This window comes from Aquila chrysaetos, chromosome 11 (assembly GCF_900496995.4).
Source record: "Aquila chrysaetos chrysaetos chromosome 11, bAquChr1.4, whole genome shotgun sequence".
In the NCBI taxonomy this organism is placed as follows: domain Eukaryota; kingdom Metazoa; phylum Chordata; class Aves; order Accipitriformes; family Accipitridae; genus Aquila; species Aquila chrysaetos.
In genome coordinates, this window is record NC_044014.1 from 6,784,620 (window position 1) to 6,807,844 (window position 23,225).

General features: G+C 43.8%; 1 protein-coding gene across 1 annotated transcript; it reads right to left on the reverse strand.

Moving 5' to 3' along the window:
* Positions 1–320: 320 nt before the first annotated feature.
* On the reverse strand, positions 321–18,157 carry BAG3 (BAG cochaperone 3). The gene is made up of 4 exons (XM_030030490.1): positions 17,916–18,157; positions 5,842–6,198; positions 3,317–3,697; positions 321–1,634 (listed from the first exon to the last, which is right to left on the reverse strand). Exons 1-4 carry the CDS (start codon positions 18,096–18,098, stop codon positions 861–863), a joined length of 1,695 nt encoding a protein of 564 aa, XP_029886350.1. The 5' UTR covers positions 18,099–18,157; the 3' UTR covers positions 321–860.
* Positions 18,158–23,225: the final 5,068 nt, after the last annotated feature.

Genomic DNA, 23,225 nt, shown 5'->3' on the forward strand with positions numbered 1-23,225 from the left:
AGTAAATTTCTGTAAGACAATAGCAGTAGGTACAGATTTCTTAATGTTATAAACACTTCTGCTAAATGGTGACTCCCACAGCGGGGGCGGGGGGAAGGAAGTGCTAAGCCAAATTCTTTCCTCAATCCACATATGTGATACAGCAATGACAGTAAAAGGAAGCAAGTGAATGGAGAATGGCACATTTTGGTCTTGGTGAGAAAGCAGCTGTCAGACTTTAACTACAATGGTGTACTAAAAGAAATCTCCATGTTTAGAAGAGTGTATTTGAAACCAATTACCGCCCTTACATTTCCAGCTTATAAAACCACAAGACTAAATTAGGCTTCTATATTATTTTATTTCCCTCTTAAAATATAGCATCGAAGTCCTGCACACATATAAATATCCCTACATTTTCTTACACACTTTCTATCCATCATTACTTAAAGTGCCCAACTGTGAACATTAAAAATAAAAACATTACTGTTAAGAGTGGCTATACTTATAGAAGGACTGGTATTCTGACAATGCAGGCCACTGATTTTACAAAAATCACCTGCAAAAGAATACACCCTAAACAACACGCATCAATATTAACCCTGAAGTATTTGTTTTGGTTTTTTTTCCACTCAGCTGATCTAAAAGTGATTACGGTACAGGGTTTATTTTTGAAACATGTCTTTTACATAGTGTAAGAATAAAGGATAAATGCATTACTTTCTAACTCCCTCCTTCCCCCACAAAGTGTTTACTGTGTCCCAAGCTGCTATGTTGATTAAAAACCAGTTGAAAAGAGCTCTGGAAATGCATGCAACTTAAAATTCACTTAAACACACTTTAAGTTATAAAGTCTGAGAGATTTTAATTTCAGCACATGGCTACGGTTCAGTTGGATTATTAGATGTGTTTGTCGTGGTGGCGAGATTGGTAAACACTTCTTCCTTAGTTTCAGGCTGAGGTCTTTCCATTTTGGTTTCCTCTTTAGCATCTTTATTACTGGTATCTCCCTTGCTCTTGACTACCACAGGTTCAATCTCCATGATTTCCTGTGGTGGCTTAGGCTCTGGCAAATTTGGCTGAAGTCCATCAACTTCAACAGGTTCTGGGACATCTTCTGCTTTCTGTTCAAGTCTTTCCAAAATGTTCTGGACCTTCCTTACACCATCTCTCCTGGCCTGGCGCACATCCGCACGACCCTCAGGGTCCACTGAGTCTAGAGCTAGCAACTCTTTGGTCAAATACTCTTCAATCATCAAGTATTTTTTGTCAGTTTTCTTGCCTTCAAAGGAGTCGACTGCCTGCTCAAGCATTTGTACTTTCTCCAGAATTGCCTCCACTTTCAAAACACCAGGATGCTTTTGAGGTTCTCCTGTTTCCACTGTCTTCGGTGTCACTGCTTCTTCAGGAGGAGGCCTTTCCTGTGGAGGAACAATCTTAGCTGGGCAGGGAATCTTTTTATCAGCTTTCTCTGCCATGGCTGGAGGCTTCTGGGGTGGTAGTTTAAGATCTGGTTCCTGGTGGGTGACCTGAATTGGAATACATTGTGATGGCACTTCAGTTTCAGGTGGTGGGACTGCCTTGTTTTCAGGTTTGATTTCAGGCGGTGGGGATGGTCTTGGTGGCTCTTGAGGTGGGACTTGTTGCTGAGAAACCTGGTGAGCAAGGCAAGTTTGTGTTGAGACACAGTGAACAATGCTCCTTATTTCGTTCTAAAGAAGAAGAAAGAACCTAACATCCAATTTTCTGTACTTCTAAAGTGCACTTTTTCACATGCCAGACAATTAATCTTTCCTGTGCATTGCTGAATTTTACCATTTTAAAATAGGAAAAAAAAGCACTGTGCTGAAGAGTTCAGTTATTGTTTTCAAGCTATTGCAGATTACAAGCACCAATTGACTCTCAAAAGACATTAAACTTCAACCCACCAAACCCTGCCCATGCTCACTAAGATCAGCCCTACAAGCGGTTTTATAAGATAGGACCTTAGAACAAAGCCCTCACCTGACATAAGTCAGTAAGATTTGCTGCAGCAGTGTCAAGATTTCATCCTCAGCATGTCACTAACTGAGAGCTGGTGTTTCTTGAAAAGCCAACTACTTGCTGGGTTTTAATCACATTTTAGGCTATTCTCATCCCGTTCCTGTTTTCAGGACACTCTTTTTTGCTAGTGCTTATTTTTACTGATTTTATCTTTAGAGTACTTACATGCAGAGGTTACTATGTCAATCTTATTACCCTGTAGCGATTAGAGACTATGCCTAGGATTACTACAGATCTAACAATCCTCAAATCAGAAATCTCTTGAAATTTGAGATTAGTCTTGAAATCTTAGCAGAAAACTGGATCAAGATTGAATCCAGAAAACTGGATTCAAGAGTTCTGTATTTTCCTTCCCCTGCCAGCCCCTTATTTGTGCACATACACAGTGATTTTGGAAAGGTACTAGATCAACTCTCATGGATTTAGATGGCTGAAGTAAAATACCTAATTTTGTATTTAAACGAAGTAAGTAAATGGCCTGCACTGACAATCTGTTACTGCTTTACCCATTAAATATAAAATTTTATTAGGGAGGTCAAATTCTCACCCATAAAAATAAATTAGCATTATAACCTAGAATATGCCATTGAATCTTAAGTCTTCATGGTTTTGTCCTAGCACCTGGGTTTTCAAAAATACTAACCTAATTCTGCTCCTGTCATTTTCAATGGGAAATCTCTCCAGAGAGAAAAATCAAGGCTTGTTTTTATACATAGCCCCTTCCACACACTCACAGTTGTCAAATTCCCCGTAGTCTTAACTGTAGTTTTACTTAAGAATTTTAATTTGGAAAAAATGTTCAATGAGCAACATGTTCTATGAGCAAGAGCATGCTTCATGTAGGAAGAATAACAAGCTCCAAGACTAGATTTTGCTGATCTTTTTTCTTCATAACTAAAATTAATTTGTGCATCTGATGCTATCCTAAATGGTTCTGAGACATCAATGAGGTGTGTTTACATAGATGCCACAAATCCCATGGACCTGATTTTCTTCTCACAAACATAATGCAACATCAGTGACCTCAGTATAATTACACCAAATTATACTCTGATGAGAGGAAAATCAAATCGTGTGTTAAATCATATTTCAGTGATCCAAAGACTCCATAATCATGATAGGTGGAAAGGCAACTTGCTGCTAAGATTATCTCAGTATCTCCCAGTTTGTTTAAATCTGGAAATGGAGACTGCTTTACGTGCTTTCATGTACCTGTTAGTACAAGCTAATTTTTCAGCTCTAGCCACACTGAACAGAATACCTGGCAGGTAATTCCCTTCGCCATTCTACATACCTGGGGTCTGTCTACGACTGTCTGCACTCTGATGGGAGCTGGGGGCTGCATCTGGGTGGTCACTCTGGCCGGTGAACTTTCACGGCTCGATGAGCCTCTCTGAGACACTCTGAAGGGAGACTGCGCTCGTGTTGTCTTAGGCTCCCTCTCATCTGGTTGAATTCTGTGAAACACTGGCTGGTGGGCTTGGTATTCACTCTGCTGGGCAGGGTAGTGTGTCTTCTGTGCCTGATGGTAGACTTGCGTTGGTTGCCGTTGGATATTTTCATGGATCACGGGAATTGGAATATAACCGCGAGGAAGCTGATGGCCTCCTGCGTTGGGTCTGCCAGAGGACTGAGGGGAAACCGTTGGAGAATCAGAAGCTCCAGGAGATTGAGGCTGCCACGAAAACAAAATCTATTATTAAATTTTAACCATTTTGTGCTCACAGTACTTTTCATTTCCAAAGAGAAAACAAGGAGATGGTCATAGAAACTGAACTCATATTTCCGTCATGCACAGGATCCACTTCCTTGTTTTTTTGGCCAAGGGCCTCACTAGACAAACCACAGAAGTTGAGAGCGCATCATTATAGCAAGTAGAAACCTGAGCTACAGCATTCCCAGCCCTCAAATAAGCAGGGAGTGGATGCTCAGTCAGAATGTTTGCTGCTTTTGCATAGCTGTTCCTGTCTAAACCTGTTAAATTTGAGGTAAAATAAAGTTAAGCAAACAAATTATATGCTGGAGACAAAAAACAAACCCCTAACAGAGGCACACATTTAGAATTCTGATTCTGGTCACACTAATAGATTTTGTTTGGTTTGGTTTTTAAATCATGTAATTAATTCGGTAGCAGGCTATGGCAATGCACATATGGCTAATGCCCCCTTTTCCCTCCTAAGACCTTCTAACACCTTAGCCCCTTGGCACCAGCAGCAAGAGCTGCACTAGCTTAGACCTGCTGTTAGCAGAAGCAAGCATCGGGCTCGCTGCAGAATCCAGTTTCTGGCGTGTTCCACGTTGTAGGGCTGTAGTTTGGGGAAAGGCAGTTTGTTTGTTCACAGCTCCCTCCCACCTCCTGCTATGCCAATCCATCACCTCACCTACTTTGCACCAACTCTAGCAGCTGTCAGGCTATTCTCTGACCAGTTTCACTCACTAAGTAAGAGGAAAAAAACCTGATTTCCTGATGGGTTTGTTACACAGCTCAGTGAAAGGCCAGGTCAGACTGGAGCTGGCAGAGGAGAAGGCAGGATAACACAGCCAGAAGACAAGAGAAGGGAAGGCAAGGCAAGGCAGGAAGGGGACCAAGACCCCTCTTTTGGTGCTGGTGAACCGCTCAGCTGCCCATGAAACAGCAGCCTTAATAAATAAGTAAATGCTAGTTTGTATCATGGTACCCATCGCTGCCACTACTGGTGGCCTTGTTGACATAGGGTTTAAAGGCACAATCACAGGCTCTGGTCAGTCGATACCCACACTGCACTGCCTAAGTTTGTAACAGTAAGTTCTGAGGTCCTCAGTAGTTATCTCAGAGGACTGCATTCGGTAAGAGGCACAGGAGACATGTTCCTGAAGCCACTCTGTGTACAAAGCTGTACGGTGTTGGGAGATGAAAAGCTGAGCCCTTTGTCCTGGTACTGCATGGACAAGGCATTATTAGTCAAGACAGCTGAGAAACCTGCTAACAGAATTTTAATTATGTTGTTCAGACTCTGAACAGGTTTCAGAGAAAGCCACCACTGCTGAATTACAGACCTGATGATATATTTTCAGCTTGGTGAAGGCTGAATTTCCTTGCTCATCTTATTTGAATAAAAATGAGGTTGATAATTCCATATACTACCAGAATACCAATTCTTCTAATTCTCTAGAGAGAACAGGCAAACCAAAATCCCACTTTCTGAGACAAAGCAAGCAGGGTGATTTCTTTTTTAAAAAAAAAAAAAAAAAGTTCATAGTTTGGAAGTATTTTAACATGCCACTGAATGACAAAAATACTTTACAATTCACTTTTAAAGCTGTATATATGTAAATCTACACAGTTAATACAACTGAAGTATTGAATTGGAAAGCAAAGATCACAGCAGTACAGCTTATAAAATGGCCTGGGCTATTAGCTAACTGGCCACTCCATTTTTTTTCCTCTCCCGCTTTGTTCACTTCAGTTTCTGACTCATGGTGCAGAACACAAGAGACTTACCTGTATCCTCCGCTTCTGGTGGAACCAGAACAAACCCTAAAACAATCCTCCCCTGCTGCAGGACCTGCACGGCTCAGAGGCTCCCTTTCCGCAGAAGCCATTTACATGCATTTGTTTCTGCAGAACCATTCCAGAATGAAAGCGGGCGATGCTAAAAACATTACGTATTTATGCTGCCGTGACTGTGCACTTTTGCATTTTAATACTCTGGAAGTATTGGGAAAATGTAATCCTGTGGCAAGTTCGGCTTTCTGAAGGATAAACTACCCGTGTGACATTCAGGTCATAAATGCTGCGAAGACCAATGCAAACACACCCCAGCAACACTGACAAGTTACCTCGGGTCCGTGTGTGGCCGGCGCTTGGGCTGCTGCAGCTGCCGTTGTCTGTCCACATTGTTTATCTGTCTGAGAAGCCTCCGTCGGTCCCCGTGGAGGGGACTCGGGGCCGACATAGGCCCCCCTTAGAGGTGGCTGTGCCTGCACCGTGGTAGGCACGGCTTCTGTCTTGTATCGCTGCACACCAGGCTGCGGAGCAGAAAAGCACGGGTGCTGCTGTCTGCCATCGATGCCCTCGTGGATGACGGGAATAGGGATATAACCAGCCCGGAGCTTGGGGTATCCCACGTTTCCTTCTCTTGCTTGTGGCTGCTTGGGGCTATCACGAGATGGACCATTTGCTGATGACTGGCCTTCCTAGAAGTTAAAAACATCACATAGCACTTGCTGGTAGCTCAGCTCAATACACCTGGTGAGAAAAAGCTGCCTTACACGTCTGTCCTAAAAGCAGTATCAGCTGTGTATCAGAAGTTCAGACCCTCTTGGGTTCATGCAGGGCAGCTAATAGCAGGTGTTAACACTCCAGATCTGCAGGCAAGAGAAGAGAGTAAGCTAAAAAAAATCTCCTTATGTATGAGTCTTTCACCCTCACTTCTCACAAATACCAGCTTAAGGCTTTGAAATACCTGTCTAATTACAACAGGGTTTCTGATTTTGCATGTAGCACTTGCATTTAGCCACCAGCCCACCCCCCTCAGATGGAGCTCCTCCAATTCAAACAAGCGCCTGTGGGACCGGAGACATTTCCTTAGCACCTCTCAGAACCCACCCAGTGCTATAGATAACATCTGACAAAAAACTTTCAGGGAAGCCTAATCCCATCAGAAGCACGAGGTTTGCTGGTGGTGTTCTTCCCACTGGCTACCTAAAGAGTTACTAATGCTGCATACTGAGGGATATATTCACTTTCACCTACGGGAGGATCCAGTTCAGTAAAAATCAGAGGAGAGAGAGAAGGGGGCAACAGGATAGCGTAACAAAGAGGAAAACACTGAAAAGCAAGAAAAAAAAAATCCCTGCATTGTCTGAGTATACTCACTGGACAATGTCAAAGCTCTGGCAAGGGTGGAAGTGGTTTGTACTAAGAGCCCTCACAAGTCCTCTAGTAAGTTCTTCCTGCATCGGTCGTTCTATTTTGAGGCCCTGCGAGGGCCAAGTTCCAGATGTATCTCTAAGTCAGATCATATAACAAGCACCTCTGTCATTCAGAGGGTAATGTCATTATTCAGTAAGAGGAGAATTTAATAAGGGGACATATGGTGCAAGTGTTGGAAACCCTATTTTTAAAGAGGTGTTTAAGCTGCAAAAATATTTAATGTCACTTCTGTACACATTAATATACTAATTCATTAAGAATTAACTTTTCTACCAACCAGATTTTGAGTGTTCTTCCTATATGACAGTATCCCCTTAAAAAGTAATTTCTGAGAATTCCTGTGAGCAATGATACTGCAGAGAATAAAGGCTATTATTTAGGTAAGTTAATAAAATAAAGATAACAAGTACTGAAAGGAACAAGTTCAAAGTCAGAGGGCCTGATGTTGCCCTTCCTTTTACTCATTAAAAAGCCCTTCACAAACAAAGGAAAAATTCTGAAAGAGGCATAGAGGAGAGCCAGGCCTAGAAAGTTCGCACAGAGAAGTAATTTGAAGTTGGCTTTTCCAGTTGCAGAACAAGGATGATCTCATGCCAAGGTCTGCACTGGGATCCACCGGTGACAGATGAGTCATTTTAAATTCACCATACCAGGAAACCACACTCGTCTGCTGAAAACAGGCCGTCTAGGGGCTTCAGGACCCCAAGGACCAACAAGCATTTGCCAGTTCACCTTCTACCAGCATAACCCTAAATCTGCAGCACTCCCGGCAGCCATCTCTCCCGGGATCTGGAGGGACACGCAGTTATGCCAGCAAACTGCATTCACCGGAAAATAAATTTGAGGTGCGCTCAGCTAGCAACAATGTGAGGCTGCGTCAGAGCCAAATGTCTGCCGGGCGAGCGGAGCCGAGCAGGCTGCCGGGCAGGGAGGGAAACCGATGATTCGACAGTCGGAAGAAGCACCTTGCCGCTCGCTCCACACTGACTCGATGAATTCTGCACCGAGCGTACACCAGCTGCTCGCACAGTCTCCCCGACACGGAGGGAGCAGGCAGCAGGCTGCGGGTGTAACTGGAGAGCTCACAGCCAGCCACCCCACCTACAGGCACGGCTCCCACAGCTATAAAAAGGAGATTCACTCACTTGCAGCATTGTCAGACTCCCTGCGGAAAAGGGTCGGTGCTGGGGAGGGTTTAGGAGCTGGGTGGGCCAGCAGCACCTACAGATGCCTTGACATGAGAAGGCTCTCGGCCACAGGTGCTCCACTCCACCCGAGCGTACAACAGATCTGCCCTAAGGGATTAGTTGCCCGCTCCTCTCTCTCAGCATTTTAGGGGCCTGCAATGTTTTGAACTGCTCCATTTGGGGATAAGACCTTAAATCTTCTGGAGTAATCCACAATGATACATCATTGCCAATGCTTCAACAAGGACAGCGTCCCACTCCCCTCACCCTCCATGAACCCCCTCCTAGGAGTCTGACCATGGGCTTCCCCTCCCTTGTCTTCATTTTCAGACCCTTGAGGCTGCCCTTGTTTTGAACTGTCTTAGCAATTTGAGAAATCTGCCGCTGCAACTTAAGCCCTGGTAAGGAATACTAAAGCAGCAGCCCAAAACCAAAGAAAAATCAGGTTGGACTGCTTTTTCAAACCACTCAGTTTAGATCTCAAGTGAAACTTCTAGCAAGTTTAATACTTTTTTTTTTTAATGGAAACACTGGGCCCTCTTGAAGAACCACATCATAAACTATACTCTCATAATTTGTCATTTATTCTTACAGCTTCAGACAACCTGTGCTGCTCCTGTGGAAAGTTAGTATTTCAAGTTGGTCCTTTGTTCCAGCCTTTTTTCCCCCTGTAGTCAGGTCTGCTAACCACAGAGGAATTTTTGTGTGTGTGTGTCTCTTAACAGTGCAGTCATATTGGAGCAGTCCTCAGTAAAGGAACAAATGCAGCATCCCTTCCCACCACCACCCCCCCCCCCCCCCCACCATCAGTAACTCTGAGGCAGAGAGATCAGATTTAGGAAAAGTGCTCTCATCACAACTGCTCTTCCTGATCCACATTGTTCTCTTCAATTAATATTTAACTCTATAAACAGTTGCTTATGTTAGTCAGTTTGTAATACCACATCCTCAACATTGCTTCTTCTTTCCTATTCCTTTTCTTCCCACCATTTCATACGTCCATGAACATGCACAATCCATATACTTTGAAACACCCTGCACTGAGGAACAACACTGCAGGACCATGACCAAACACTAAAGAGGCCTTGGGTTCAGGTAGATGGCTGCAAGTGGTTTGTGTTTGTTTTTAGTGAGAATATCCAGCACTACAGTGAGTGCATGCAGATCCCAATACCCTCCCATTGTCAGGCTTTTGGCCAAAGCAGTTCTGTTTTGTGCAAGGGAGCCTGTGTTTCCAGCCTGGACAAACAGGTTCTGGAAGACTTCAGGAGAAGCTCAGGTGTGCCTGGGAACACTGTGTCAAGGGGGGAGGAATGGAATTGAGCTCTGAAAAACTCTTGCGGTAATGCTACGGAGAAGAGATTCATGGATTCCCTCTGAATGCTTTCCTAAATTCCTAAATTTCACAGGACAGCCAGCTGGGAGACCAAAAACTGCCATTTTTGGGTTTATTTGCCTTCTATCAAACACAGTGTTTGCTCGTTATAGTTACAAGCATGTTTTCTGAAAAAGCTCAGAGCTCACATTTAACACAAATCTGCACAAAGAGATATGACCAATAAATGAATGACAAGCATTAGTCCATCATCCTTCCCAGTTCAAGTATAAAAAACAGGAACCCAACTCAGATTTCACCACTAAAAGCTACAGTAAATTTCTCCTGCCCTCACCCAAAGAAACAAGTTCTTTGGCAATAAAATTGAGAGTAATTATAAGCAACAGAATATTGATGAATTTTCCTATAAGTAGCAGGGCTGACAGTCAGCACTGCAGGAATCCCAGCTGTGATCACACGCTTATTTCATATTTAAGAGACAGAATCCCCAAAAAGAAGGGAGCACAAAAGTGCAAAAAAATCCCTTGAGCAGCCCAGAATTTTTAACAGTCCTGGCCTACACTTCAGGTACATTTCAGAAACACCACCAGAAACTCAGACCTGATCCACCATTTCAGGAGGCACTGAGCAAGTGTAAAGGAGTCATCATTGCCAGTCAAACAAGAGAAAAAAAATGCACTGCTGTGTTTTGAACAAGCTGTGAGTGGGACAACCGAGCCATCCTGGGAGATCTGCTCAGGAGGAATGACAGCACTCCCACCTCTCGGGACCAGGACATGTGTTTCTGTTGTGAGGCCATCACCATGATAAATAAAGGTGCAGCCAGCACAAGTTGTGCAACTGGAAAAAACACTTCATACCCCCACATCCTACTCTTGGCTTCCAATGGGAAGGGCACCATCAGGAGTGACGCTAAAAATCCTAAAACTTGCTCAGATTTTAAGCGAGTTCTGACACTGTGTGCCATTGGAATGAAAAAAGTGACAGCAGGAGAAAAAACATAACCTTGCAACAAAACTCCCGGTACAGCTGTACTATCTATCTGGAGCAGATAATGGCGTAACTCCTTATGTGCCCCAGTGACTGCTCAAGTGTTATTCCAGACTGAAACACAGAAACCTGCAAATTGCCATTGCAGTCATCCAGATGGCTGTACCAATAGAATTAAATTCATCACAGTATTCTGTATGCATGCTAGATTACTTGAATAGTTGTATCAAAACTGGAATCCCCCTTTTGAGACTGCTTGCATAATACATTTTTCATTCTTCTTATACTAAAATGGTCTACAGAAGTTAAAGAGCAAGTTTTGCTGCCATCAGTCTTGCATTTTTCTTGACCTGTACTGATATTATTTGTTGTACAGTAAATTTGAGTCCTCTAAAGCATGTACGTATTATATACACATGTAGCACCCCTGTAGCTCTTGCAGAGCAGCAGTGCAAATATTTAAATTGTACTTGTTTTGTAAATATTATCTAGCAAAGGAATGCAAATTTTATGAACATTACCAAGAGATGAAATATCTCTTTCTGTATGCAAACAGAAGGTCTACTGACTTCAGTATGCTTCTGAACTTTTAAGCTGCTGATGTAAAGAGTATCATGCGAATAAAAAGTATTTTGGTTGCTCAAATAACTGGGAAAATGCCAGTATCTGACAAAATCTGACTTAAGAGCATAGTTCCCATGATTTTAAGCCCAGATCCTATATATTTAGAAAGAAGGGAGTAGTACAATCCTGTTCTTTCACAACAGAATACAACAATATAACTAAAATGAGATACAACAACTAAGTTTTCTTTGCACATATACTCAAATCTATTTTTTCCTCAGAAATTGCCATGAATAACCAAAGCCAGTAGTACCTAATAGTCAAATCTAAGAATGATGTACCAAGTCTATTTATTAAAAACATATACCATTTTAAGTCAGGGAAAGGCAAAACTTTCACCATTAGAACTGGATTCCATACCTGCTTGTATTTTACTTTTGGCCAGACCTTTTTTTTTTTTGTCCTTCTCTGTTACACTAACTAGACAAATCAAAACTACTACACTAGCTTTGCTACTGATAGAGATCAGCATATCCAAGTATTCCTTGTAACTTGACTAAAGTACTAAAAAGTTTCTCAACAGTGCTTTGTGTTAAAGCATATTAATAGTACAACATTACCATAAAGTATGTTTCATTAATACTTCCCAGAGCAGTATACAAGTGGGAAGGTGGAAAGTGATTTGCTCTCAGTGCTGACCTCTTAACTTCCTACTGCCGTGCTTCAGCCACTAAAGATTTTTACATTCTCACTCTTTTACTCACAATTTGTGCTTAAAAATATACACTGAGCACATAGGCATTTGAGCAAGATATCATTAGCTAATGACTGAAGAAAACCATGAATAAGCTTAGTCACATGAGCTGTCTCAGTAGAGCTTTGTGTCGGTCACATCATATAACCCATTTACACACCAAGCTGCTTTTGATGTTTTACTTGTTGAATGCTGAGTTTTATTTCCTAACGTACACATGTGTAGGCAAATAGGCCTTTTGTTCTCTCTTGTAATTATCATGTTGTATTATGCAAGTATTCCATTAACATATGCTCTAACTGATGAAGTGCAATGATGTCATTAGAAATAAATAGACACTATTAAAGATTGAAGAAGAAATCTAGTCCTAAGCCTTCCAGAACACAGAGCCTTATTGGAGCAAATATGTTGGCTATCTTGCAGACCAATCTTGTTTCAGGAACTAAAACTGTTCTTTTTTGATCACCAATATGATTCTTTCTTAGGCTAAAATGCCTTGGCTCAGACATGACAACACTTGCCCTTTATGCCCAGGAGTGGAAGTTGGCCCATGCACAGAAAGCATCCGATGGGCCAAACCGAACGTGTTCAAAGCAGCAATGACTGCTACAAAGAGCGCAGCGCTCTTAGAGAGCTCTGGTATCACCACCCATCCTGTCAGCTTTACTGGATGGGGTTAAAGAAAAGCCCTTTAGAGCGCTAACAGAAATATCCTTGTCAAGGGTGATGAGAATGACACACTTTATTCAGTTATTTCTGTTCACTGCGTGCTTACCCAAGAAGCAAGTGGTCAACCTGTTGCTTCCCTGCTATTAGCTGTGAGCCAGAAATTTGGAACATGGAAGAAAGTACAAGCCTCAAGAATTAGCACAACAAGAACAACAAAAAGGACAGTTGAAGAGTCAGCTATTAATTTCACAGGTTATAGTCAGGATCTACATTTTCATCTAAATTTCATTTTGCACACAGCAGTTTTCTGACTTCAGTTCCTTAAACAGCAATTTTCCTACACTATAAAAACACTTGCTACACTGCACCCTATTTATCAATTATAAGGCTTTGCCATCAACCCTAAAAACGTACTTTTGTGCTACCTGACCTACCAGGCGATGTTAGACAAGTCGCTTCACCACCCCATGTCTCATTTTCCTGTCTGTAAAACCAAGAAGGAAAAATAAAAAAAAATTAGCCCCCCCCCCAAATCAAACAGCTTCTGCAACTTATTTGAAGATACAGCTTTTTTCACCTATAATTAAGTAACGTCATTTCTGTGAACAAGCCATTTCTTCTATTTTATATTTATATTTAACTTGGCATGAAGAAAGGGCATAGCTGCCACAGAAAAAGATGGGGACAGAGCTTACCTAGAAGGTGATAGTGTCTATATACACCCAAGCATATTGGACTGTTACCTCCCTTATCATGGTTCAAGTCCTGCCTGTGTATATGTTGTGTTAAAAATATGATTCCTAGGTAAGAACGCTGCCACCTGGCACAAGTATTTTTCCCTTCTCCTTTAGATAAGACGTACGCTGTGTCAGGAGTTACACAGAACCATGCAAAACTTTCCTTGCTTTTCCTCTTGCATGATTGCCCAGACACTGACGTGTTATTTCTAGCGTCATTTCTTTGTGTTCCCTTCTCTTATTTCCAATTTGATCCACCCCTTGTTTTCAGATTAGTTGGTATCTCCATAAATTAACTCCCTGCTTACCATGTTCTATCAAGGGGGGCTTTAAATCTGAACTACAGAAAGCAGCTTCAGGGCATCTGGGCAAAGCCAGTACACAACCCTCCAAAAATCCCCTACTGATAATTTCACCACTCCTACATATTATGCCTTTTATGTACAGTACCTTTTTAATCCAGCAACTAGTTTATTAACCTGACTGTGACAGAACACACATCAGCATAAGTAATATAAAAACCACTGCAGGTAAGAGAGACTTAAATTGTTACCTAGTCTTACATTCCCTTCCACTGATGTGAGCCACTGCAAAAGACGCAGCAAGGCTGTATTGAACTTTCAATGCAATTTCTAATTTGGTCTACCAAGAATTTTTCAGTCAACTCGAACGTGAGAAGTCAGTGCTCAAAAATAAGTTCACTGCTAAAGAGATGGGAATTGAGTGACTTAAGACTTATTTTGGGGAAGCAGAGAGAAAAGAGATGCAACAGTCATGAAGGGTGAGGAGGGAAACTTAGGTGTAGTTAGTTGTTCCCCAAATACCAATGAAGCCATCAGTACAAGGGTAAAATGGCTGCTTCTTCCTTTGTTTAGACCTGTGCAGTCATTGTTGCAACCAATGAATATATCACTTTTATGACTGCTCCCAGACTTTGTGGCTGGCTGGTACAGCTTCTCAAACCCAAGGCATTAGTGAGCTATCGATCATTGTAGTATTAGTTCAGTGAAGCTCAGCACAGTCAATTCCTTTGGCCTATTTTTAGTTGCAGTATTTCCCCTTGGGTTTACTGCATGTGGAAACAACATATGGAAGGGGCATCAATAAATACTTACACAAGCCTTGTTTCTGTTTTCTTCTTTAAACGTAATCTATTTTTATCAACACTTTGGGGAACACCAAGTAAACAATCTAACATTATAAGACAACCCTGCAGAAAGTATGCTGAGCTGTGATGGCGTAACTTAACACAAAAAATACCAACAACTGATAAGTGTAAGAAATCAGTAATTCTACTAAAGAAAAGATAGGAAGAAGAATGACATGGCTAGTAAACACCTTTTTAGTAAAAGTATGCATATACATGCTTCACAACATCGATTGTACCTTATGCTTTGAATGTCTTACTATTAACTAATTAGACACTTGGAAGAAAATCATTAGTCTACCAAGAGGTTTTGTTAATAAATGTTTTTCAGTCATTTGCAAAGTCACAGCTTATCTCTCTGGAGCATGGTGCGAGATTTTCTGTTCTTTCTCAGGAAAGTCGCCCTAGTCCAGCCTTATACTGCAATGATTTCACACAAGTAACAGAGCTAAACATGCAGAAGAAGGACAGCCATCCTTCACATGGGTAAAAAAAGGCCAGACTGAATGAGGAAATAACAGAGCGCCATCTGAATTGATGAACACATCTAAAATACGTACTTAAATGCAAAATCAAGGTCTGGTTAAATGCAAAATCAAGGTCTGGTTCTGTTCATCTAAAATGGCTCTGTCATGGTTTAAAATTTTAGAAGAGCCATTTCTCATTTTACCTGATTATCTCTGACAGTTTACTGCAGTCAGCATAGTCACACTGATGACAAGCCTAGAGTAAGTGAGAAGACCAAGACCAAGTCCTTGAAGAAAAAAAAAAAAAAAAAAAAAGACTTCATTATTAATACTGTCTCAGCTATATTACTTAGCTAGAAAAGCTCAGTTAGCTTTAGACCTGTGCGCCGTTCATTGTCCACTTAGTGCAATGCCTCATTTCGTTGCCTAGGTCTCTTCAGAAAGAGAACAAATACTCAGAGAGAGAATATTGATGGCCATAGTGTAAAGGTTATTTAAAGACCATCATAAAGGTGATAAAAAAAATTGCTAGTTTCACTGGCTGATTTCAATGAAAGCAAGGCAGCGATAAAGTCAGTACAAGCTTGATCTTTGTATAATCATCCTTGAAAAGGTGCATGAATTCTGACACATGCAGTCAGCTTTTGCAATTCTCAGATCACTTCTAAAAGCCCCAAGTTCTCATTTGAGCTAGACTGAGAATGAGGGAAATCAGAAAGGTGTTCATATCTAGTCTTTCTTTCTGCGAGTGCCTGTGATCTTGTTCTTCCTACCCGTTTAGGTAAAAAAAAAAGAATCTAATGCCTTCAAGAAATCACTGCTGGATTTCAAATTCAATGTAATTGGGTAATCTGTCTTCTCTGGCATTGTCTAGCTAAGGAAATATTATTTAGGAAGAGAAATACTTTCCTTGGGCTTGATTCTGAGATTCTTTTTCTAAGTAGTACCTGTTTTTGTGAAATACACTGGTACTTAACAAACAAACGATTTCAGAAGCTGTCCACTGATTCCAGCAGATATTCTTAACTCAAGGCTCTGACAAATGGCTGTATGAGATCAGTTACACACAACTTCTATCACCATAAACCAGAGGTTTTTTTCTTTGAACAACGTTAAACAGGAACTCCCCAAAGTCAGTCATTTTCCATATTCATCTCTGGAAGCTTTTCTCTCCCTCCCCATGAACGATCCCGAAGCATACACACATTCCCGCTTATAGTGAGCAGTAACAGATTTTTCTGTTTGGAAGAAAGTGTATCCCACAAAAGCCATTCAAAAGCAGGTGCAACTTTTTCTATCTGTAATAACCCTTGCAAGTTGGCAGAAGAAGAGGCACTTTTCATTACCACAGATTTCACATCAGATAGGGGTGAAAATCTGTTTTGTTTCAGGCACCCACTCAAGCAGAGTACTGATCCATCAGAGTACTTCAAAGCCTCTTTTCACACCATTATCAAAAGCAGCTTAAATGTGACTTTTCTGTTAAATGGGTTAGTTTCAAGTGGTATTTCCGTAACAAAAGCGCACTTTTCCTCTCCAGTAAGGTTTTATGGTTTATAAAACATACTATTTATTATTTTTATTGCCATAACAGCCAGTGTTAACAGGTGCCTCGTTACAGCAGAAAGATGGTGCCTCCAAAAAGGAGTTAAAGCACTTCTTCCTATGCCAATATCAATATTCATATTATCAAATTACATTTTTTATGACCTCTTTGTATTATTACTAGAATTATGGTGCTTATTTACAGATCCAGTGAACTAGCCCTTAGGAAGTCGAAAAGGGGGTTAATCTGTGATAGAAAAGCACGTCCCTTTCATTTCTTTTCAATACCAGGCTGCTCTCGCACCCGGCTTTCAGTCATGGTCTGCACCCACGAACTGGGCAATTACTATTTTAAGGAACATGAAGTTCTTAAAATAATAAAGGCCGAGTGCTTTGATCCTCATGTTTTATGTAAGGCTACAGGAGAAGTTGTTGCAGCAGGCACGTTGGGAGATACACGTCGAAGGCAGCCGGTACCTCCCAAGTACTGCTTTTTTTTTTTTTTTTTTTTTTTTTTTTTTTTTTTTTGCACGCTCAGCACAGGCTCACACGCACTCGGGGAGCTGCCGGCAGCACTTTCTCTGCGCTCTCCCCGGCCCCGTGAGGCGGCTGCTGCCCCGGCCAGGGCGAGCGCTTGCCGCCCCGCAGCAGCCGCCGGCCTCGGGCTCCCGGCCAGCCGCACGGCTCCGCGCCGGCTGCCCCCGCCTCTCCCGGCGCCGGCCACGGAGCTCCGCGCACGGGTACGTGGCCGAGCCCCCCCCACCCGCCCCCACCGGTTCGAGGCGGGGACCCCGGCCGCCAAACCCAGCGCAAGCCGTTCCGCGGCGGGGCTGCGCTGGGCTGGGGAGCCGGCAAGGCCGGCGTGCCCGGGGCGAAGCGGTGCTGCCCGCGGAGCGGCGCAGGAAAACCCCGGGGGAACCGCGCTCCCACCCGGCAACTTCTACTGGGGCTCCAGTTTCCAGCACTTTCTGCCGACAGCCGTTGCGCTGCGGGAATATCAGCGCGGGGCAGAGAGCTGCGTTCCCCGAAGAGGCTGTATTCCCCAAAACCGAGGGAATTTGACCCGACGGGGCCGTTCCGGAGGGCCCCGACAAAATCACAGCGGCTCTCCCCTCCGCGCCTCTCCTTCCATGGACATATTTGGACTAAGATACGGCTTTTCTCTGAGCATGCTTAAGAACAAAACCAGACCAGACAGCTACTGAGATAGTTCTGTGACCACCCAAAAAAAATAAAAAGGGAAAACAAAACTTGACAAGTAAAAGTCCGGGCCGGGCTTCTTAATTTTTTTAAGGGCGTTCATTGTTTGGGCTGCTCACAGCTGAAAAATAAATCAAGGTTCCCGTCTTCCCTGGCAGGGCGGGTGGACTTAACCAACTTTAAATAAACATTACAGGGCCGAGGTATCAAATGATTTAATGCACAAAAAAGGGACTGCAGTGCGTCAGAGACAAAAGGCAGCTCCTGCCCTCACTGCATTGCCATGCGCTGGGGGGGGGGGAGCGCCCGGCCCCCCCCAGCCCACCCCACCGGGACGGGACAGGGACGGGGAGACCGGGGACGGGGGTACCACTCGCCGTACCTGCGCCGCCGCCGCCCGCAGGCGGGGGTCGCTCCAGGTGGTGGTGCGGCTGTTGTGATCCACGAAGAAGGGCCAGCCCGTCTGCGGGTCGATCTTGATTTCCCAGCCGGGGGGCAGCGGCTCGGCGCTGCCCTCCATCTGCGGCGGCGGCGGCGGCGGCGGGGAATGCGCGGCGGCGCTCATGGCGGGCCGGGGCCGGAGCCGGGGCCGTGGCGAGTGCCCAGTGCCGGGCGGGGGCGCCGGACCGGCGGCTTTATCCGCCGCGGGGCCGGGGGGGGCGGAGGCGGCGGGGCTGGAAGTGTCTGGAAACGGCGGCGCGGGGGGGGGGGGGGCGGCGGAGGAGGAGGGACGAGGGACGGGGGGAGGGACGCGGAGGAGGAGGAGGAGGAGGGACGCGGAGGAGCTGGCCGGCTGGAAACTTCTGGTTATCTCCAGCACGGCTCGGCCGACCCTGGGGTCACCGGACACGTCTACCCCCCCCCCCCGGAGCCCGGTCGTGCCGCCCCGAGAGCTGCAGCCCGGCGGGGGTCGCGGGCGGCACCGGGGAAGAACGAACCCGGTTCGCTTTGCAGGAGCTCGGCGGGGCAGCGCTTAGCGCAGGCTCCGGGAACACGAGTAGGAAAGTAAATAATGTACAACGGGGAGCTGCTGTACTGCTCCGGCCGGTCCCTGCTGCAGCTCCAAGTCTGGTACCTCGGAGCCCGCATGTCGGGCAAGCGGTGGCCGTGGAGAATCCACAGCCATCCCACACGCTCGAGGGTCCCTTGGCGGGGGCACGATCGCCCCTTAACTCCTTCCGACTGCCCCGGCTAGCGAGCGAAAGCCCAGGGTTCCTCCCAAAAGCTCCTTGCCCAATGACTGGCAATTCGGGGTTAGAGTTGACAAGTAACAAAAATAACGTTTCTTCCCGAACAAGGGTGTGAGCAGGCACTGTTCTCCAGATTCAACTGGTTTGAACCTTCTCAGCTCTTTGCAAACACGTGTCTCAGTCCTCAGTTTCACCTAGAAATACATCGGAAGGCAAAAAATGTGTCTGTGAGCCTTAAAATCGTCTCTTTCTCCCTGGGTGCTGTATCAGCGTGTCATGCACTCAGTGTGTTTAGTTGGAGGTAACTGTGCTTCACAATTACACCACTCGTCATCTGACAGTCACACGAACGGCCACAGATGCCTGCTGATAGTTACTTTAAGTAGAAGAGTGAATGCACGGTGTCCCTCAAATGCAGACGTTACCTGCTACAAAACTATTTGCTTCAAAGAATTCCAGGTATGCATTCCTCAGAGATAGATGCTCATTACCCAAGTATCTCTTACTTCAGAAAAACCTGCCTGTTCACACTCCTGGGGACAGTCAGGATCTCCTCGCACTTGGGGCAGGATCAAAGACCTCTCAATACAGCTTGACGCTGATAGCCATTCATCTTTTGACGGAACGGGTTTTGTTTATTACACCGACAAACCTAACAATTGCTCAAACTTTCTCCTCCATTCCTGCAGCTCTTCCATCCTGCACATCCCTCACCTTCAGAACCACACTGTGGTCCATCACAGACCCGGTTTTATCTGTCCTCATTGTGGCGTGCCTTTGACTCATAACTATTGTAAACGGATCATTTTTTTCCCATAGCATTTACTTTCAGATGTCTGTATCATCATCACCATTACTGACTTAACCTATTTCCTACAGCAACAAGTCACATACCTGGCACATCTCACAGTCAGTCCTGGACTGCGGTGCCTATCCCTGGACACATCTCCTCCCTCTGCTACCTCTCATGCTCTCTCAGTGACATAAGACCTCTGCTCAGCCACACTACTGTCAGCAGTTGCCTCAAAAGATGTAACAGCAGAGATTTATTCTGCTTCCAATCTGTAGAGATCTGCAGAGGAATTTCACTCTCTGTCTCGTAACAGAAAGGCATGCTTAGACCATATGTTCTCTGTAGCATATGCCAGAGTCTTTGTCAAATCAACAAAAGCAGCTGATTCAGACACAGGGGACACAGATGTTAAAAGGTCTTGCAGGAAAATTACTCCTGTAAGTTGAGGAAGTGATACAGATGGGGTTTGTAGCTGCAGCTGACAGCTAACCATATACGCAGCAGAGGCAATGAATAAGGTCAGCAAGTAGGTGAAAAAATAATAAAAGAAAAATTCAAAGGGGTAGCTAACAGCCTTAAATTAGATATTTTTGTGAGGACACGCCCAGCTAAGAAACGGAGGGGATTATATTTCACAGAAATTAGCATGCGCTAGTGGTTCCGGATTCACTTGAGCTGTTGCAGGAAAGAAACCCGTGGCTGTACAATCATCCAGCTGGAGAGAAAGCAGTCTGGGCTGAGGAGGAAAAGCATTTTAGTGATTGAATTTAGTTGGCTAGACCTCATGCTTTTTCTGTTAATTGAATTGTCTTCCTTGACAAGTAGGTTTTAGCCTGGTTTCTTGTGAAGGTGAAAGGACTCCCAGCTAGGTGGGTTATGTGGGATGGCAGTACAGGGATTCACTTTTTGTTCTCTTGTACCATGCTGTCACTGGGCCATAACTGCAACCGTGAGGCAATGTGGCTTCTAGTTTATATTGTCATTAGCCATATTTCAGATCAGAATGATTTATGGAAATGTTCATGTAAGGAAGACTGCCAAGCAAAAATCTTGGGTTCAGGAAAATTTGTTATTAAGATAAGTAAATCTCTGTAGTGTCTGACTAATCTCAGATGAGACTCCAGGCTCAAGGTCTATATATTCCATTTCAGAATGGAAAACAATCAAGAAGCATTTGCTATTTTTTGTCTTCTTCATATAGGTGCAAACACAGCACTCCTGACTTCTCCAGGTGCCTATCTGCACAGTGCTTTGCACAGCCAGGAGTACCGGTCTAAGCATTTGCGCCAGGGTGTTCCAATACAACTAGAAACTGTGTAATTGTAGCCACCCAGAGTTAATAAATTCTACAGGGTCTTCACGTGTTTCTTTGTCTTGAAAATGGGCTGATTCTAGGTAAAGCAGCTAGAAAATTATTAGGCTTGTATGCACAACTGGATTTCCAAGGATTAACCCAGGACCCCAAATCAAAGCAAAGCGATTCCTTCCTCAAGCCATCAATTGCATCATTTCTCAATTTTGACCTTAGAAATGTGGAGAGAATTGGCCTCAGCTTCTGAGTTACACGATGGCCTGTGGTTACTTGCGTCTGTAGGTACGGCTACTTTCCAGAAACCTCAGGACAGCGTTAATACACTAGACAGAGTATGGACCACCCTGGGGAGTCACTGCACGCTGCCGCATCTCCCTTGGTGGATGGATCAGGAAATGTCTGCAGGGGTGATCTGCTTCATCCACAGTTCACATCAGGTCTCTGGTTACAGATCTGTCCGAGATGGTCGAGTATGTTTGTGTGGCCTGTTCTGCTGCAAAGAGCTCCCTCTTAGAAGCCCTAGCTCAGGTTGTCTGAAGCAGCACTGTTGTAACAATAAAATTGTTATTCGCTGTATAAACAAGTAGATATCTCTGTTGTGTCAGGAAACAACGTGTCTTGCAGTGAGCTCTAATAGGCTTTCTGCCTCCTGAGTACCCGTGGCAATTTAGCAGGTCACTTGAACAGAAAAGGCACTGTTAATCAGTACTGTGAGTTAAAACATTTGTTCTGGATCAGGCATTGTAGAAAGCTGTTATTGATGAACCTGTGGGTAAGTGATGCATATGGCATGTGTCTAGTGCTGTATTTCTAAGCAGGCATCAGTCCAAGTTCTGTGCTGGATGCATTTAAGATTAGTCATATGAAAGCTCTGTTAATAAATGCAGCGAGCACACAGGCTTTCTCAATCTTCAGCTTCGAGAGACATGATGAATTTGACCAGCATGATTTCCATCACCTGGTGTTTCACCCAAATCCAGAGTATCAATACTAAATAGCTCAGAACTTCAATGGTTGCATTTTGAATATCCTGCTCCAGGTACACGAACCATTTCAGCTAAAAGCAAAAAGGTCTCAGCTAAGGATTCTCTGCTAACTGTAACCGGAGACATACAGATGTTTGGCTTCACAGTTTGTTCAGAATTGTGGACTTGTTTGCACCAACAGTACAAAAAAAGAGCCACTGATAGAATTGGGCCCCATATTTCAGAAAATTAAAGATACAAAGTGATTGATAATCTCGTACTAATCTGCCATTTATGCTACAGACCACTTTTGACTTGATTTTCAGTGTTTGTTTGCTACATAATTTAGTGTAACTGCCGATGAAGTAGATAGATAGCCATCCACAAATGGTCTGTACATCCACACTGCTGTACTGGTGCAGACATTGTATGGTTCATAGAGCTTGACCATGTCATCTGCTTATTGGAGTTACAGTAATAATATGCAAATTATTTGATAGATAAATATAGTTCCTATGAACTTTAATAGAAAATGCAAAACATTAATGAGAAAATAGAGTGATAAGTATACTGTCTGAATGGAGAAAAGCTTTTTAAATGTACCTGTTGCAATCACAGTGCAACTACACTAATCTGGGCGTTCACAAAGCACATACCCAGATTTCCAAATCTCAGATTTTTGGAACCTGAAGAAGACTCCAGAAGCTAATTCCAGTATAAACAATTTTTTTTTTTCCTTTTGCCTTTTTATTTCCACCTGGAATGCAACCTGCCTTAAATCAGGAAGTGAATCTGGCTGTGAACACAGCGAAAACAGCTTTAATTTCTGTGATCTGTATGCGTAGAAAGCAAAATTCAATCCAGAACATAGACAACTTGGATTTTTAGAGCTCCTCATTTTCCTAATATGTTATGAATGGCATATATAAGCTAAATTAATACTTACAAAATAGGCGTTGTTAGTTGACCATTCCCTGTTCTTCCTGAGTCAGTCAGACAGAAGCCTAAGGATACAGCTCTTTGGTGTAAGAGCTGTCTGGGTCTAGCCAGGGAGGAGGATAACCTTGCCTTACTTCGTTAGAAATCAGGAGAATGACTCAGAGTCCATCTCAGCCGGCTTTTTTTATTGCTGCAGTGGTCATTACCCATTAGTATTTACAGGCCTCCACCTAGTGGATAAACTGCTCTTCTGTACTCCAGGCTGCAATGACCCAAATGTACCTTGGGACATCTGGGTTACTTTTTCAAGGTTTACTAGCAAATCTCGGTCCAAAAAAGAACAATTTCCAGAGCTGAGTGTGCCCAATAGCAGGCACGGTACAGAGGCTGGGAAAAACAACTGAAAAGGGAACTTGAAAACCCTCTTTCATGAGTAACCTGATCCTTTTATAAGCAATAGCAGAATATGGCACATGTGGAGGCAGAAGTATTT